The 16,393-nt window shown below is 34.5% G+C and overlaps 1 protein-coding gene across 1 annotated transcript; it reads right to left on the bottom strand.

Annotated features, from left to right (window-relative positions):
• Positions 1 to 3,712: 3,712 nt before the first annotated feature.
• Positions 3,713 to 5,833, bottom strand: LOC148124076 (uncharacterized; the record flags this gene model as incomplete). Its single annotated transcript, XM_087915900.1, is given in 3 exon segments — positions 3,713 to 3,730; positions 4,977 to 5,680; positions 5,683 to 5,833. Coding segments are annotated over 3 exon segments (873 nt in total), but the record flags the coding sequence as incomplete, so codon positions are not given.
• Positions 5,834 to 16,393: the final 10,560 nt, after the last annotated feature.

Here is a 16,393-nt window from a genome sequence, read left to right as displayed (position 1 = left end):
TTTAGAGAATGATTTATATGTAATACATGATGACCAGTTGAAGATGGCTAACTCAGTTTATGACAATGTTAAGCCATATGATGAATGTATACATTTACTGCATAGATGGACCATTACTCACGATACGGTTTCTGCTATCTTATGAAAAACAAAACAGAAACATTCCAGCATTTCTTTAACTAGCTAAGGTTTGCTGGGAGAAAAATGAGGAGTAACGTAATTACTTTAGTTACTGATAATGGGACTGAGTTTGTTAACAAAAGATTCCAAACTATGCTGAAATTGGCTGGTGTTGAGCACCTTACAGACCACAACATAATTGGCTGGTGTTCTGCACCTTACAAACCACAACATAACTCATTTGTAGAACAAAGAGGGAAAACATTACAAGCCTATAGCTCACGCTATGTTATCTGATTCAGGTTTGCCTGAAACACTGTAGGGTGAAGCCATAATGTGTAGTAATCGTGTTTTGAACAATGTAGTTAACACAACTGGAGAATTGCCATTCACTTGTTGGCATGGCAGAAAACCAAATTTAAGTTACTTACACACATTTGGAGCTCCAGCATGGGTTTATATTCCCTCACAAGTAAGACTGAAAGGGCAACATAGAGCTAAGAAGTTATTTTTTGGTGGGTTATGAGGCCAACCATAGATTGTTTAGATTTTGGGATCAAGGCACAGCTCATGTTTATTGTTGTGCTAATGCAAAATTTCTTGAGCACATTGGGTGGGATAAACTGGAACAGGAATCCACTATTATTATTGACAGCCAAATAGTCCCTAAGTATAAAATAAGTAAACCACGAATAGCCATTAAAGAGGAAGAACAGGAGGAAGTAGTAGAACAGGCACAGGAGGAGGTAGAAGAACAGGAGCAGGTGGCACAGGAAAGTCCACCATTAAGCCCTGTATTACCAAAATGTTCAACCCGAGTAACTTGACCACCTGATAGATATCAGGCTAATGTTGTATGCCAAGTGAATACAGTTCCAAGTAATTATAGTGAACTAAAATTGTATCCTGCTAAGGATCAGGCTACTTGGCAGAAAGCAATGGATAAGGAACTAGAATCTTTAAAAAGACTGGAGGTATATGAAAATGTTAAATTACCACCAGGTAAACATGCCATAGGATGTAAATGGATATATAAACTGAAAACAGGTATGGATGGGACTGCTACCCATAAAGCCAGGTTAGTAGCACAAGGGTTCAATCAGACAGCAAATGACTATGATGAGGTGTTTGCCCCTAGTCTGAAGGCTACTACATTAAGGGCAGCATTAGTGTGGGCAGCTAAAGAGAAATACATTGTAAATCATTTAGATGTAGAGATGGCATATCTGCATGCACCGTTGCAGCACACTATATATTTAAAGAAACCTTTAGGTATCAAAACTGATAATAGTACAACTGGTTGCTGGAAATTGAAAAAGAGTCTTTATGGCTTGAAGCAATCAGGATATGAGTGGAACCAATGTACAGTTAAAGATAGGTTTTGTAGCTGGCATGGCTGATCCATGTCTGTTTAAAAGAGAAAGTAATGGCGTAATTTCATTGTTGGTATTATTTACTGATGGCATACCATTAATCACCAAAACTGAACAAAAAGCTACTAAAATAATCTCACTGTAAGAGAAGAAATTTAAAACAGTTAGGAGATATCAAACAATTTAAAGATAGATAGAACTAGGGGAGGATACAAGATCTCACAGGCAGATAAAATTAACCAATTACTAAAAAGTTTTTAAATGGAACTTTGTAAGCCGGCTAAAACACCAATGAGCCAGGAGTTTAGCCAAAGTGATGTTCAAAGTCCTATTTTTGATAAGAACATTTATCAATCTTTGATTGGTAGTTTATCTTATCTCAGTAATTGGTCAAGGCCAGATATTGCATGCAGTGTTAATCAGTTAGCAAGATTTAACGCTGAGCCAACTGAAAGGCACTGGCAAGCTGCTAAATGTGTGTTAAGATATCTGAAACAAACAATGCATTATGCATTGTATTTGGAGTCTAAAGATGAACTGAGTTTAACTGCATATTCTGATGGAAGTTTTGCTACAGACATAGATACATGAAAATCTACACCGGGTACCGTAGTATTATTGGGAAAGGCATTGATTGGATGGAGATCTATTAGACAGAAACACCTAAGTTTGTCAACAATGGAGGCTGAATTCTCATGTTTGTCTTTATTATGTACAGATTTAGTTTTGTATAAACAATTACTAATTGACATGGGAATTAATGTAACAGATTCTATTGTTGTTTATGAAGATAACCAATCAGCAATACAGATGGCTTCAAATATTGCTGTTAAAACAAGAACAAAACACACAGATTTAAGATATTTAAATGTGAGACAATGTGTGCAAAATAAAATGATTAAGTAGAATATTGTATGTCAGAAAACAGTATAGCAGATCATTTTACAAAGGTCCAAGGCTTTATAAAGCATAAGGTGTGCTGTGAGGATTATGGACTTAGAATGTAAGGTTGTATATATTGTCTTACCCAAAAGGGAAAAATGTTAGAAATATAAGTCACCTAACAGGTATTTGGGTTGGAAATACATAAACCAGGATAGACATTTTAATACTGTATCTTTAAGAGAGTCCTGGTGGTGTAATTGGGTGTGGTTTCTCAAACAGCCATAAGATGGAACCAGAAACCTGGGTTGTTTAGTCTTAGTCTCAGAAGAAGTCTCAGTGAGTCTCTGTTTCCTTCTGTTGGAGAGTATTGCTGTTCTTTCTAATTGACTGCTATTCTTGGATTTGATGTAAGTTTGTTACTGAACTGTTTTTGACACTGGACTTTCTTATTGGAGTATCCCTGGATTGAAAACTGACTGATTTACCTGTGAATGACTTTGGACTGTGTTTGAACTTTGCTTGAAAGTTTCTGGAAGTAAAAACCGACATTTACTGTACAGTGTATCTGTGTGCTGTGTGTGTATTATTCAAACACTACCGTCAAATACGTCTCCCTGTATGCGCTCATTCTCCTAACAGGAATTACCTCAACACTATGCCCTAGTTAGTAGTGTGATATTACCAGAGATGAAGTTACATAGGATTAGATTAATAACTCTTAATGCCTTTTTGGCTATGTAGTTAAAGTGGGCTCTAGCACTTAGATCATTTGAGATGAGTACTCCAAGGTCCTTGACAAAGTTTGGATCATCAACAAGGTCTTGATTATTTAGCTTGTATTTTATTTTCTGATTTTTTTTTTGCCAATATGTAAGACAGAGCATTTATTTGTTGAGATTTGAAGTTGCCATTTGATTGACCATTCTGATTCATAGTCAAGGTCTTTTTGGAGAGTAGTAGTATTGTCTGTGGTGTTGAATAGCTTTACATCATCAGCGAAGCGAACACAGTGTCTCTTGATATGATCACAGAGGTAATTGATGTAAAGAATGAAAATAGTTGGTCCTAGAACACTGCCTTGGGGGACACCACTGTTGACAGGTACAGAATTTGATAGGATGCTCCAAATTGTGACCATTTGTTGTCTGTTTGACAGGAATGCTTCTATCCAGTTATGCAGGTGTCCAGAGATACCATGAGATTTTAGTTTTAGTAGTAGTTTGTTGTGTACCACTGAATCAAAGGCTTTACAGAAGTCTATGTAGATTGAGTCTATTGCTTTGCCCTGATCGAGTTGTGTAGTCCATATGTTTTTGCAGTGTAATAGTTGCACATTACAGGATAGTTTTTTTCTGAAACCAAATTGTTTATTAGAGAGTAGGTTGTTTGTCTCTAAGTGGAGGATGATAGATTGGTTTATAATTGATTCTATGACTTTACAGGTGTCGCAGCATAAGGAGATTGGTCTGTAATTTTCAGCTAGGCTGGGGTCTCCCTTTTTGAAGATGGGGATGACCGTGGCTTCTGACCATAGGTTTGGCAAGGAGCTGGTCCTGAAAGATTTTTCAGAGATTATGCTTAGAAGTTCAGCTATGGCAGTGGATAGCTTTTTTAAGAAGGAGGCACATATTCCATCTGGTCCAATAGATTGTGCAGTGCTTTCTCAACAATGTCTTTTGTAAAATCAATATGTATTAGATCATTGTAGTTGTCTGTGGTTTGACTAGGAAGTACTGGGCTTGATCCATTGCTTTTACAAACACTGAGCCAAAGAATGTGTTAAAGATGTTTGCTTTGATGGTATCGTCTTTGCAGTCTTTGCCATTAGGTCCTTTCAGAGGTGGGATGGACCTTGAGTCTTTTAGTTGTTGTTTAAAAAATTGTAGAAAGCATGGGTGGAATTGGTGCATAGAAGGTTTTCTGTCGCGTTGAGCGACCGGTCTGTTGTTTCGCCCTTCTGGTTGATTGCTGAATTCCTCTCAGAGAATAACCCTCGCAAGGGTGAGATTTAAAGTAGCCCTCGCAAGGGCGAGACAGTGGGACCCTCGCAAGGGTGAATTAGTCCTCGCAAGGACGAAGTTTAAAGTAACCCTCTCAAGGGTGAGAAAATAGCCCTCGCAAGGGCGAGATAGCATGGGACCCTCGCAAGGGTGAGGCTAGGCAAGACTCTCACCAGAGTGATTGCCAAGCAAGCACAAGAAATAAAACACACAAAACACAAGAAATCTTCAAAATGAGGCAGCACTTTGAGACTGGGGGAGATGGGATTCCCTGGCTGCCCTGGAACAGATGGAAAATGTCCGGGCTCTCTGCTTCTTCTCCTGCTCCTTTCTTCTGCTTCCCCAGGCTTTTTGCTGTCCTCTTTTATTGTGCTAATTCAAGGGAGGGGGTGAGGGAGGAAATTTACAGGAAGGCAAAGAGATACAATGTTAATCTTTTCAGACCAGTCTATGTGACATGAGCCACATACTCTATAGCTGCTATAGACAGGCATATCTTATTTGAATACACATTCTTTGTCTCTTTTATTAACTCCCTTCTTGTCAGTGCTTTGCTTTTTAGCAAGATTTCTTCCTGTGGAAAAATACAAGACAGAACCAAGGTAAAATAGTCACAGTTTTCCTCTTGTTTAATGTGATAATTAGTGCATTCAGTCTTTATCTGGTGGCTTAAATTTTTGTATCGGCTTTTACGTTGGCAACATGACCAGATTTGTTTTTTCACCAAAGTGATCTCTTTTTTGGATTGAAGCTTCCTTATTTTTATGGGTAATCTGTTTTTCCTGGTTTTGGGAGTTGTTATTAGTAAGTATAGTTTGATGGCTGTTTTGATTTCTAGTAAGAATATATTATAATAGTCTTCAACAGTTTTGCATCTAGTGAATAGAAATTGCCAATCAAGGGAAGAGAAATAGTTGATTATAAGATCATAATTGCCTTTTTTGAAGTTATAATTGGGGATTTTGTCATTGTGATGATTTTTGTGTGGACGTATGTTGAGACAAAAATCAATCATGTTGTGGTCACTGTTGGAAAAGGGTTCTTTAATTTGTATTCTGTAAATTGAATTCAAACTGTTGCAGAAGATAAGATCAAGGCAGTTGTTAAGCCTAGTATTGTTGGTTACTAGTTGTTCCAATCCCAGATTTGTTACAGCATTGTAGAAGATTGCATGTATGGGTTCAGCTATACATTCGTTTAAGGTCCAGTTAATATGAGGTAGATTGAAGTCACCAAGAAAGATAAAAGTATGTGGGCAGGAAGCTGCCCATGTTAGCAGTGTATTTAGCTTGTTTACATGTCATAATCAGGGGCTCTGTAACATAGTAAGAACCAAAATGTGATATTTAAGGTCAGTTCACAGATAATGGTCTCAGGAAGAGCAAGCTCTTGGGTAGCTTGGATGTTTATTAGATGTAAGGACTTTTTATAGAAGATAGCAACACCATGATCGGATCAGTAAACATGATAGTCTCTTACTGTGCTAATGCAGTCAGGGAGAGATGCATTGAGCCATGTTTCACAGACAAATATGATGTCGAATTTAGCCATATTTAGTAAGAGGAGAAATTCAGGTATTTTATTTACAAGGCTTTTTGCATTGAGTAACTTGCATTTAAGGCCAGTTGTAGTTTGAATTGAGATAGTTGAGGGTGTGCTTGCCTAGTCTTGGGTGAGAGTGGATTGGTTTAAGTATGGTTCGATGCTGAGTTGTGGGTTGTGTGACTTTCTTTTAATACAGTCTGCACAGTAATCAATATACAGGTCCTTCTCTCCATTGTCTAGATGATTTTTGAGTTCTGTGCATAATTTACAGAAGCAGGCATGTTGCTATAAGGTCAAAAGAAAATATTGTTAATAGTAATATATGCCCCAAATATTAATCAAAAAGAATATTCTAGTAAACTGCATAGGAAAATAATCAAACTGGAAACAGGAAAATGTATGTATCATAGGTGATTTCAACACTGTAGTAGACATAGAAAAAGACTACACAAGAAAGAAAAAAAGTAGGAAAAAGTGGAACACACTGCCAAATACATTCCATTAATTAACAAAGAATTCAACCTTAAAGATATTTGGACAGAACTTAACAGACAAGAAAGACAACGTACCTTTTGTTTGAACCCACATAATTCTTGGTCTAGGATTGACATAGTGGATACAGAAGTAGCAAAAGATATAGAGAAAATAGAGATATTACCGAACATATGGGCAGACCATAACCCATTGTTAGTTGAAATGGAAAGGGAGAAGAAAGAGAGAAAGATGGACTTTAAATCAGAAACTATTTAAAGATAAAAATTATATAAATGTTAGAAAAAGAATTAAAATTATTCCTTAAGGACAATGCAAATGTCTAAACAACATTGCAAAACCTATGGGACACAACCAAAACATACATCCGAGGCCTAATTATTGCATATGAAGCAAAAAAGAATAAAGATAAGAAAAAACAACAGATAGAATTACAAGAGAAACTCGAAGAATTGGAACATAAAATTCAGAAAGAACCACAAAATGAAGAAACTAAAAAAGAGAGGGAGGTGATTAAACATAAAATACATTTTATTCTACAGGATGAAATCTCATTAAATCTTAAGATGGTAAAGCAAAACTACTTTGAGTATGCTAATAAACCTGGGAGATGGTTGGCCCATAAACTGAAAAGAGAGAAGGAGAGGAAAACAATACAAATCTTATATGATGAGAATGAAACCCCATGCCATCTGGCATTAAAAAGAACAACTTATTTCCCAGAAGTATTTTGCAGCATTATACACCCATGAGGAGATACCAGAAGAGAAGATTAAACAATATTTGAATGAGGAAAATATACCTACAATCCCGGAACTTATAAAGGAAATGTTAAATGCTGAAATTACAATGACTGAAATGAAAGATGCCAATAGCAAACAAAAATGTAACAAATCACTAGGATCAGATGGGATCCCTGCAGAATTATATAAGGAAATTCAAACCCCATTGGAACAATTAATGTTGGAATTGTATAATGAAATATTAGAACAAGCAAACTGCCAAACTCATGGACAGAAGCCTACATTACCCTTATCTTAAAAGAGAACACCAATGACCAACAGATACAAAATTATAGACCGATTTCATTACTCAATGTGGACTATAAAATATTCATCACAATAATTGCAGAGAGGGTTAAGAAAATTTTGCATGAATGGTACAAATCATAGAAATAATACTAGATTGATAATGAATGTATTAGAGTATTACGAGGTACACCCAGACAAGCAATTGGCCCTAATGTTCATGGGTGCACAAAAAGCCTTTGACAATTTGAACTGGAACTTTTTTTATTAATCAATTACGTTTAATGAATTTCGAAGAATTTTTTTTCCGATATGATTAAAGCTATATATATCACTCAAACAGTGAAGATAATCTTGAACAGCAAACTAATGGAGAACTTCAATATATCAAAAGGAGTAAGACAGGGTGTCCTCTATCACCATTACTATTCATTTTTGCAGCAGAGGTACTATTAACACAGATTAGAAACAATCAAGAAATAAAAGGTTTGAGAATCAGAACTGAAGAATATAAAATGCAAACATTTGCTGATAAGATGACTTTCGTTATAGAAGATCCTCTGGAAACAGGACATATATTATTACAGGAAATTGAAGAATTTGGCACAGTGGCAGGACTAAAAATAAATAAATAAAAAACAAAGATTCTAACAAAAAATATGATGGTGAAACAGAAGGAGGATCTGGAGAAGAAATTGGAGGTTCAAACAACAACAAAAAATATGGGTATGGTTGACATTCATAGATAAAAATAAATAATTACAAGAAATTACTAAAACAAATACAAAAAGATTTGGAAAATTGAGGGAAACTTCAAATATCATTGATAGGGAGAATTGCCACTATTAAGATGAATATACTACCCAAGATATTATTTCTTTTCCAAACAATTCCAATAAAATTAGGAAAAATCTTTTTTGAAGAATTAAACAAAATGATTAAAAAACTTATTTGGCAAGGAAAAAAGGCTTGGATAAAACTAAAACTCCTACAGGATAGTAAGGATAAAGGAAGGTTCGGAATTCCAGTTTGGGATTTTTATTATCAGGCCACAATAACAACATGGATCAATAATTGGTTAATTTAAAGAACAAAAGAGTGTTAATATTAGAAGGACATGACCTGCAAATTGGTTGGCATGAATTCATGCGGGAAGAAAAAAATAAATCTCATACATGTTTTCAAAGGCATCAAATTAAGAGACATATTACTAGAGGTATGGGAAAAATTAAAATGAAACCATTACACAAAGATTTCAATCTGGATGTCAACCATAGAAGCTTTGATATATCTAATGTTTTAGATTTGAACAAGACAGTGAGCTATAAAGAGTTATTAGATGAACAGGGGAAACTAAAATCTAAGAAGGAATTAATGTCACAAGGAATACAAGTAGATTGGTGGCCATATATGCAGATACAATCTAGATACAAAAAAGATATAAAACAATATGGGATTAATTCAGATCAACAAGAATTGGATAAAATCTTACAGGGACCAGATAGAAAAACGATTACTAAAATGTACAATTATTTGTTAAGATATAAACTGGAGGAAGAAACCGTAAAAGAAACAATGATAATCTGGGCCAAAAATTTTGGATATAACATAAATTTGGGAGATTGGGAAAACCTATGGAAAATAAATTATAAATTAACTCTATCTGAAACTTACAAGGAGAATTTATACAAAATGTTTTATCGTTGGCACTTACCACCAGCAAGACTCACAAAAATGTTTCTTAATAATTCAGCAAGCTGTTGAAAATGTGGATATGAGCAGGGCACCTACTATCATATGTGGTGGTCCTGCCAAAAAGCAGGAGGAAAATTAGTAATTGCCTTGAAGAAATCACTAAAGTTAAAATTGAATGGAAACCAGAAATATTTCTATTGGGAATTCTAAAACAAAAAAAAAATAGTAAAAATTATTATATATTATACTTCACATATTAACAGTGGCAAGGCTTGCCTTCGCCCAAAATTGGAAACGCGAAAATACTGCCCCCCGACTTCATGATCATAAATTTTTTTTGGGAATGCACAGAAATGGACAGGCTATCATTGGAACTTAAGAACAAACACAAATCAGAATATTACAAGATTTGGAATTGTTGGTACAATTGACTAGAAGATAGACATGAAATTAATAAAACAAAGTCAAATAAAAAGGTATGATGGAAACTAGTAACACTATATGTAATTAGATTTGTAATATATAATTAGATGAAATTTTGTATTATATGTTTAAGGTAACAACCGTGAATGAATATTTTACACAATTTGAGAGATGTCAGATTGAGTGAATACTGTCTTGCTTAAGTTGTGATAAGCAAAAAGTTTGATTTTATTGTATTTGTATAAATTTGTTTAATAAAGTATTTTTATATAAGGTAAAAAAAAACCTAGAGCAAAAACTTCATGAGTATTAAAAAGAAGAATTGAAAAGGGGGCTGCTGTGTATTGTTTAATGGGCTGCTAAATTGGCATAATGGACTGCTAAATTGACCGTGCCCATCCACTCACACAGACAATCTGGCCATGCCCACCCAGTCACATGGCCACCTAGCCACACCCACACATCACAGGAACACCTAGTCACCCCTACAGAACCTGTTGTTAAATTATTTGAATCCCACCACTGTACTAGAAGACATGGTTTCCTAGATCTAGCCTGGTTCCTTAACCACTAGACCAGTCCTCATGTCTAGACAATGATTAGTTCATGACAATGGAATGATGAAAGTGTTGTCTATCCCCAGAAGCAAAACTGGGTACAAGCAGTTTTGCTTGTAAGTGGTGGGTCCATAATTTGTTTCCTTTTGCAACACTAGTTCTATTTGCAGGTCTTTTTATTTCATTATCTTCTATAGATCTTTTTCTTTTATTCTGTTGTCTCATGGTATTACCATGTCCAACCTGCAGACTTTGATAATTGTTAAGTCTTGGGTGTTATGTGGCAAGTATCTGGCTATTTGAATTCTAAATTCCTAGAGCACTTTAGCTTCTTCGTTTTCATTCATGACTTTCTTTATTTTATGATACCACCAGTTCTTGCTTGCAGGCAAATAGTGAATCTGTGTGATCTTCTTAAAGCAGCTGATCGAGTACTTCTTCAGTTTCTTTGCTGAGGTAGTGTTTGCTGTCTATTGTTGTCTTTTAAATTCTGGGTTTGTATGTATTTGTTTTTAAAGGTGTGAGTGACTGAGTGCACAATCATGAAAAAAGCACATTTGGTTCGACACGTGAAGTTATGTGAAGCATCTCTTAGCCTCTACTGCCACCTGAGCAGGAGTTGTGTGTGTCTAAGAATCCAGGAGACCCCCAAGCTGTGCACCATGTCTGTCTGAGATAGTGCCACTCCATCAAGAGCTAAAGATGATAAACCCCTGGATCCTGAGGTCCAGATATCCAAGCTACTCTACTTTTCAGGGTTTAAACTTGAAGCCTTTTGTTCTTCCTCCAGGCACCATGAAAGGGAAGCTACTGTGTTTTGTTAAGTTCATCTTCTTTTCTCTCTCTCTCTCCCTCCCTCCCTCCCTCTCTCTTTTTCTCTCTTGTCATCAAAGAATACATCTTAGAAGTAAGCTTTTATAGGGTATCTAGTATATCTTGGTCAATCAGTTTTTTTATTGAAAATAAGGTTTCAACCTCTCATGACAAACATTTTAGAGTTATAAGTTATAGCTCCAAGCATCAAATTAGGATGACAAATTCATTAAAACAATTTAAACCACAAAATTTTATATCCTTATATTTTTCCATCAAAATTTGAAAGAAGAAAGTATTCTATTCTTCTTTTATTTTATTTTTTTGTAAATAAAGTTTAAGTTTCATATATTTAAACATTTAAAAAGAAACAAACAAACATATAAACAAATATATATATACATATATATATTTTGCAGCAAGTATTGTGCATTGGTTACACTTTTCTTTTTCTTTTACCCCATAACATTGACGTGATCTACCTTGTTACAATACCTTCCTCATTCTTTTAATGTTTTAATTTCACAGAATACTTTATGATTAAATGCACGTCCTTCATAGTTTCATAACTTATTCAGTTATCAAATGATGCTTTTTCTTTAACCATTTGTACCAACAGTTCCAAACTTTGTAGTATCCATTATCTTTGTTGTTTTTTAGTAATTTGGTTAGGCTGTCCATCTCTGCACACTTGTGAATTTTTTTAATGACCATCTACTCTGAAGGGACAATAGACAGTTTCCAATTTTGAGCATAATTTATTCTGGCTGCCGTTACAATGTGCAAGATTAAATATTGATTTTTTTTTTTCTATTTTTGAGTCTATCACACCCAGAAAAAAGGTTTCAGGTTCAAGCTTTACTTCTTGTTTAATTATATTTAGAATCTAATTTTTGATACTTTTCCAAAACTTCTGAGCATATGGACAGGTCCACCACATATGGAAGTATGTTCCCTGAACGTAGTTACTCTTCCAACAGTTTGGGGGGAAGTTCGGGAGCATCTTAGCCAGTCTCATGGGTGGCAAGTGCCAACGATACACCATTTTATAGAAATTCTTTTTGTAGGAGGCTGACATAATTAGTTTGTAATTTATTTCCCAAATATGTCCCCACTTGTCTAATTCTCTGTGGCCCACATTTTTTGCACAAATTATCATACATTCCTTGACTGTTTCTTCTTTTAATTTATAGTCCAATAGATATTTATATATTTTACTAATCAACTTCCTTTCCACTCCATGCCAAATTTTATGTAATTCTTGGTAGGTCATGTTGAAACCAAATTGTTCTTTATCTTTTTTGTAATGCGTTTGTATCTGTGCATAGGGCCACCATGCTATCTCTTTTCCTTCCATTTGTATTTGATTCCTACCCTTTAACTCTCCAGTTTAATGTAATAGATCTTTATATCTTACAATATTATCAAAATCTAGAACGTTTGGATGTGTAACTGCCTCCATTGTAGATAACCACAGTGGAACCTTACAGTAATGTACTTTTTTATCTTTTCCCAAATAGTTAGTAACACACTCTTTATATAATGCTTTTGAAAGCACAAGTGATGTTTACTCTTTCCATCCCATATAAATGCATGTCATCCAAGTTGGAGATCAAAGCCCTCTAATGTTAAGATCCTTTTATTTATCAAATTAACCCAGTCTTTGAGCCAGGTGGCTATTGCAGCAGAGTAGTATGTTTCAAAATCTGGAAGACCAAAGCCTCCTTTCTTTCTACCATCCTATAATAATTTATATTTTATTCTGGGTTTTTCCCCCGCCATATAAATTTGGATATGTGTTTATTTAGTTCTTCAAAAAAGCTTTTTTCCAACTTGACTGGCACCATCTGAAATAAGAATAACAATTTTGGTAAAATATTCATTTTTACTATTGCAATACAGCCTAATAGAGATATTTGTAATTTAGCCCAATTATCTAAGTCTTTAAATATTTGGATTGTTAATTTATTGTAATTATCTTTTTTAATTGATGAGCACCTAGCTGTCAGCCATATCCGCAGATATTTTACTTTATTTACCATCTGTATGCCTAATCTCTTTGTTAGTTCTTCCTTTTGTTCATTTGTACAGTTTTTTGTTATCACTTTTGTTTTTTCTTTATTAATTTTTAACTGTGCCACTTTTCCATATTGTTCTATTTCTTTCATCAAAATAGGTGTCATTTCCAGGGGATCTTCCACTATAAAGGCCATATTGTCAGCAAATGCTTGAAGTTTGTACTCCTCTTTTTTAACTTTTAACCCCCTGATCTCTTGATTTTGTTAGATTTGTACCAGTAGTGTCTCTTCTGCTAATATATAAAGTAGGGGAGCCAAGGGGCATCCTTGTCTTACACTCTTATTTATCCTTATATTATCTGTATTTTCCCCATTTATTAATATTTTTGCAGTTTGGGTATTATATATTGTTTTAATGAATCCTAAAAAAATTTCACCAAATGTCATGCCTGTCAGTTGTTTAATAAGAAAATTCCAATTCAAATTGTCAAATGCCTTCTGAGCATCTAAAAACATCAATGCCATTGTTTTAATTGTGTGTATTTCATAGAATTCTAAAACATCCATAATTATTCTTTTATTTGTCTTCATTTGTCTATATGGCAGAAACCCATTCTGGTCAGTATGAATAATCCTACTTAATATTTTCTTTAATCTTTCCACCAATATTATAGCCAAAATCTTGTAATCTACATTTAAAAGTGATATTGGTCTATAATTTTGAAATTTTTGTGGGTCTGATTGCTCTTTGTGGATAAGGGTTATATATGCTTCGGTCCATGACTTTGGTATATTAGCACTATTCAAGCCTTCATTATATAGGTCTGTCATCAACTCCTCCAATAACTCTTAAAACTCCTTATAGAATTCAGTCGGAATTCCATCTGGGCCAGGGGTTTTATTTAGTTTTTGGGCTCCAATTGCCTTTCTAATTTCTTCTGTGGATATTTTATTATTTAAAATACATTTCTCTTCATCCATAATTTCTGGTAAAAAAATTTCCTTCAAATGTTGATTGATAAGTTCTTCTGATACTTCTTGATTGTATATATTTGTAAAAATGTCCTTTCTTTTCCTTAGCCTGAGTACATACTTTCCCTTCTTGGTCTTGGAGAGCTACAAATCATTCTTTTTCCTTGTTCTTTTTTTTACTTTATGGGCTAACCATTTCCCTGGCTTCTTTGCATTTTCAAAATAATTTTATTTTACTAATTTAACTTTTCGGGCTAGATTTTGCTGCATACTTAAATTTATCTTATGTTTTACCAAATCTATTTCTTTATTAGTGTTTGATTATTTGGATCAATTTGTCTGCTTACTTTGAAATCTTTAAGTTTTTCTCTCCACTCATTTTGTTGTTGCCTTTTTTCTTTATTCTTTTTAATACTATAGCCAATAGTAAAACCTCTCACATAAGCTTTTGTTGTATCCCAGAGATTTTGAAGGGACATATGCTCTCTCTTATTTATTTCAAGAAATATTTTCAATTCTTTTCTCACCATTTCAATATATTCGTTATCTTTTAGTATACTATTATTAAATGTCCATCTTCCAATCATTCTCTTTCCTTTCCACTTAATTTGAATAGGGTTATGATCAGCCTGTACATTTGGCAAAATCTCTATATTTTCAATGTTTTCCATTAAGCCTGGGTTCATCCAAATCTGATCTATTCTAGACCAAGAGTGATGGGGATTGGAAAAGAAAGTATATTGCTTTTTAGTTGGATATAGTTCTCTCCACACATCTTTCAAATTTAATTCCCTCACCATGTTATTAAAAGAAGATGGGAATAGTCTCCTTTTATTTTTATTTTTTTTAGAGCTTTTATAGTCTTTGTCCTTGTCTGAAACAGCATTTAAATCTCCTACAATACATACACTTGTATATTCAGTTTCTATTATCTTGTGATGGAGTTTATTATAGAATTCTTTTTGACTTACATTTGGGGCATATACTGTAACTAACAGAATCTTTTTCTGGTTTAATATTATTTCTATAAATAACATTCTTCCTTCATCATCCTTATATACTTGTTTGTATTACAGCCAATCTTTTATATATACTACGATACCCCTTTTTCTTTGATTTGAAAAAGCCCAATACATTTTTCCCAAATTGGTATCCTTTAGGAGGTCTGCCTGTTTATCTATGATGTGTACTTCTTATATACAAGTTAGTCTGCCTTTTGTTTTTTAAGTTTTTCAAATGACTGTTTTCTTTTTAATGTTGCGTTTAAACCATTGATATTAACTGAAAATAAGGTGATCTCTCTGTTTGTGTTACTGTCTGTGTAGAGCGTTTTTTGTTTCTTTTCTTGTTCTGGGTTCTCTTGTACTTGGTCTGTTGTTCTCATCTCTAAGTTTCTGAGATTCTCACTGTGGTGCAAGTTCTTTCTCTTCGGAGAGTTGTTCTTCCTGATTTCTTATTTTAACTTACTATCAACAATCCTCCTTCTCCTCATTTATCAATAATGGTGCCCCTAAAATGGAGCTGATCTTCAAAATAACAACAACAATAACAACAACAGCAACAACATCTAAACTGCAACTGAAAAAAGCCTCTTTTACATTGCTAAAATCAGTAATCAAATAAAGTGCTTAAGAAGTAGAATTCCTTGTCTGTTTGGAAAAAAACCCAAAGTGGTTGCTTTTTTCAGTTTGAAATGGCTATATAGTCCGATTTCCCCACTGGATGATTCACCAGGCAACACTGAAGTGCTATGCTAGGCTCTTCTCACAAACTGCTGCTCCCTGGAGAATCTTGTGGGCTGATTTTAAGACTCTTGCTTAACCCAGGAGAGTTATTCACACTTGGGAAATCCTGTCTTCATTTTCCAAACTGGAAAGGTTTCTTGCTGGAAAAACTTTCCAGGCTGCTCAGCCAGCCATTTCTCTACTGGAAATCAAACAGTCAGGGATTAAAAATAATGTTAATGAGGCTCTAGTAGAGATGTTGCTAAGCTTAAGGGAGGAATTATTCTAACATTTTGGAAGCTGCTTAAGATAGAATCATTCTGAAGCATGTTGGTTCATTTTGTTTTTGTCATTTTAATTTTAGTTTGAATTAACTTAAATTTCTTTATGTTTTATTTTCAGGTTTGATTCTATTATTGTTGGAAGAAATATCCATCTGGTTCAGTTCCAAGCTGGGAGGAAGGCACTGGAAATAAAATGGAGGATGGAGGCTGATTAGAAAGAGGGTTCATTTATTGATGAAGCAGAACCGCCAGGGTTTGTGGTTCTGGACAGCTGACAAAATGGTGTTGAGAATAGGAGGTGTTATACCTTCTTCAGGCTTTGCACTTGAGCTTCCTGCTTCTGTACAGAACATGTATTCTATTGACTGTTGTCAGATTCCTCAGGGGTCATGTAGGGGTCATAGCTGGTTCTATAGGCAAAAGAGGAAATGCAAATCCTACATGTTTGTCTGAGCTAATTTGGT

Source organism: Pseudonaja textilis, chromosome Z (assembly GCF_049901715.1).
Source record: "Pseudonaja textilis isolate UNSWEBS1 chromosome Z, rPseTex1.2, whole genome shotgun sequence".
Lineage (NCBI taxonomy): Eukaryota > Metazoa > Chordata > Lepidosauria > Squamata > Elapidae > Pseudonaja > Pseudonaja textilis.
The sequence above is the reverse complement of the archived record's forward strand: the minus strand, read 5'-3'. Positions and strand labels throughout refer to the sequence as shown.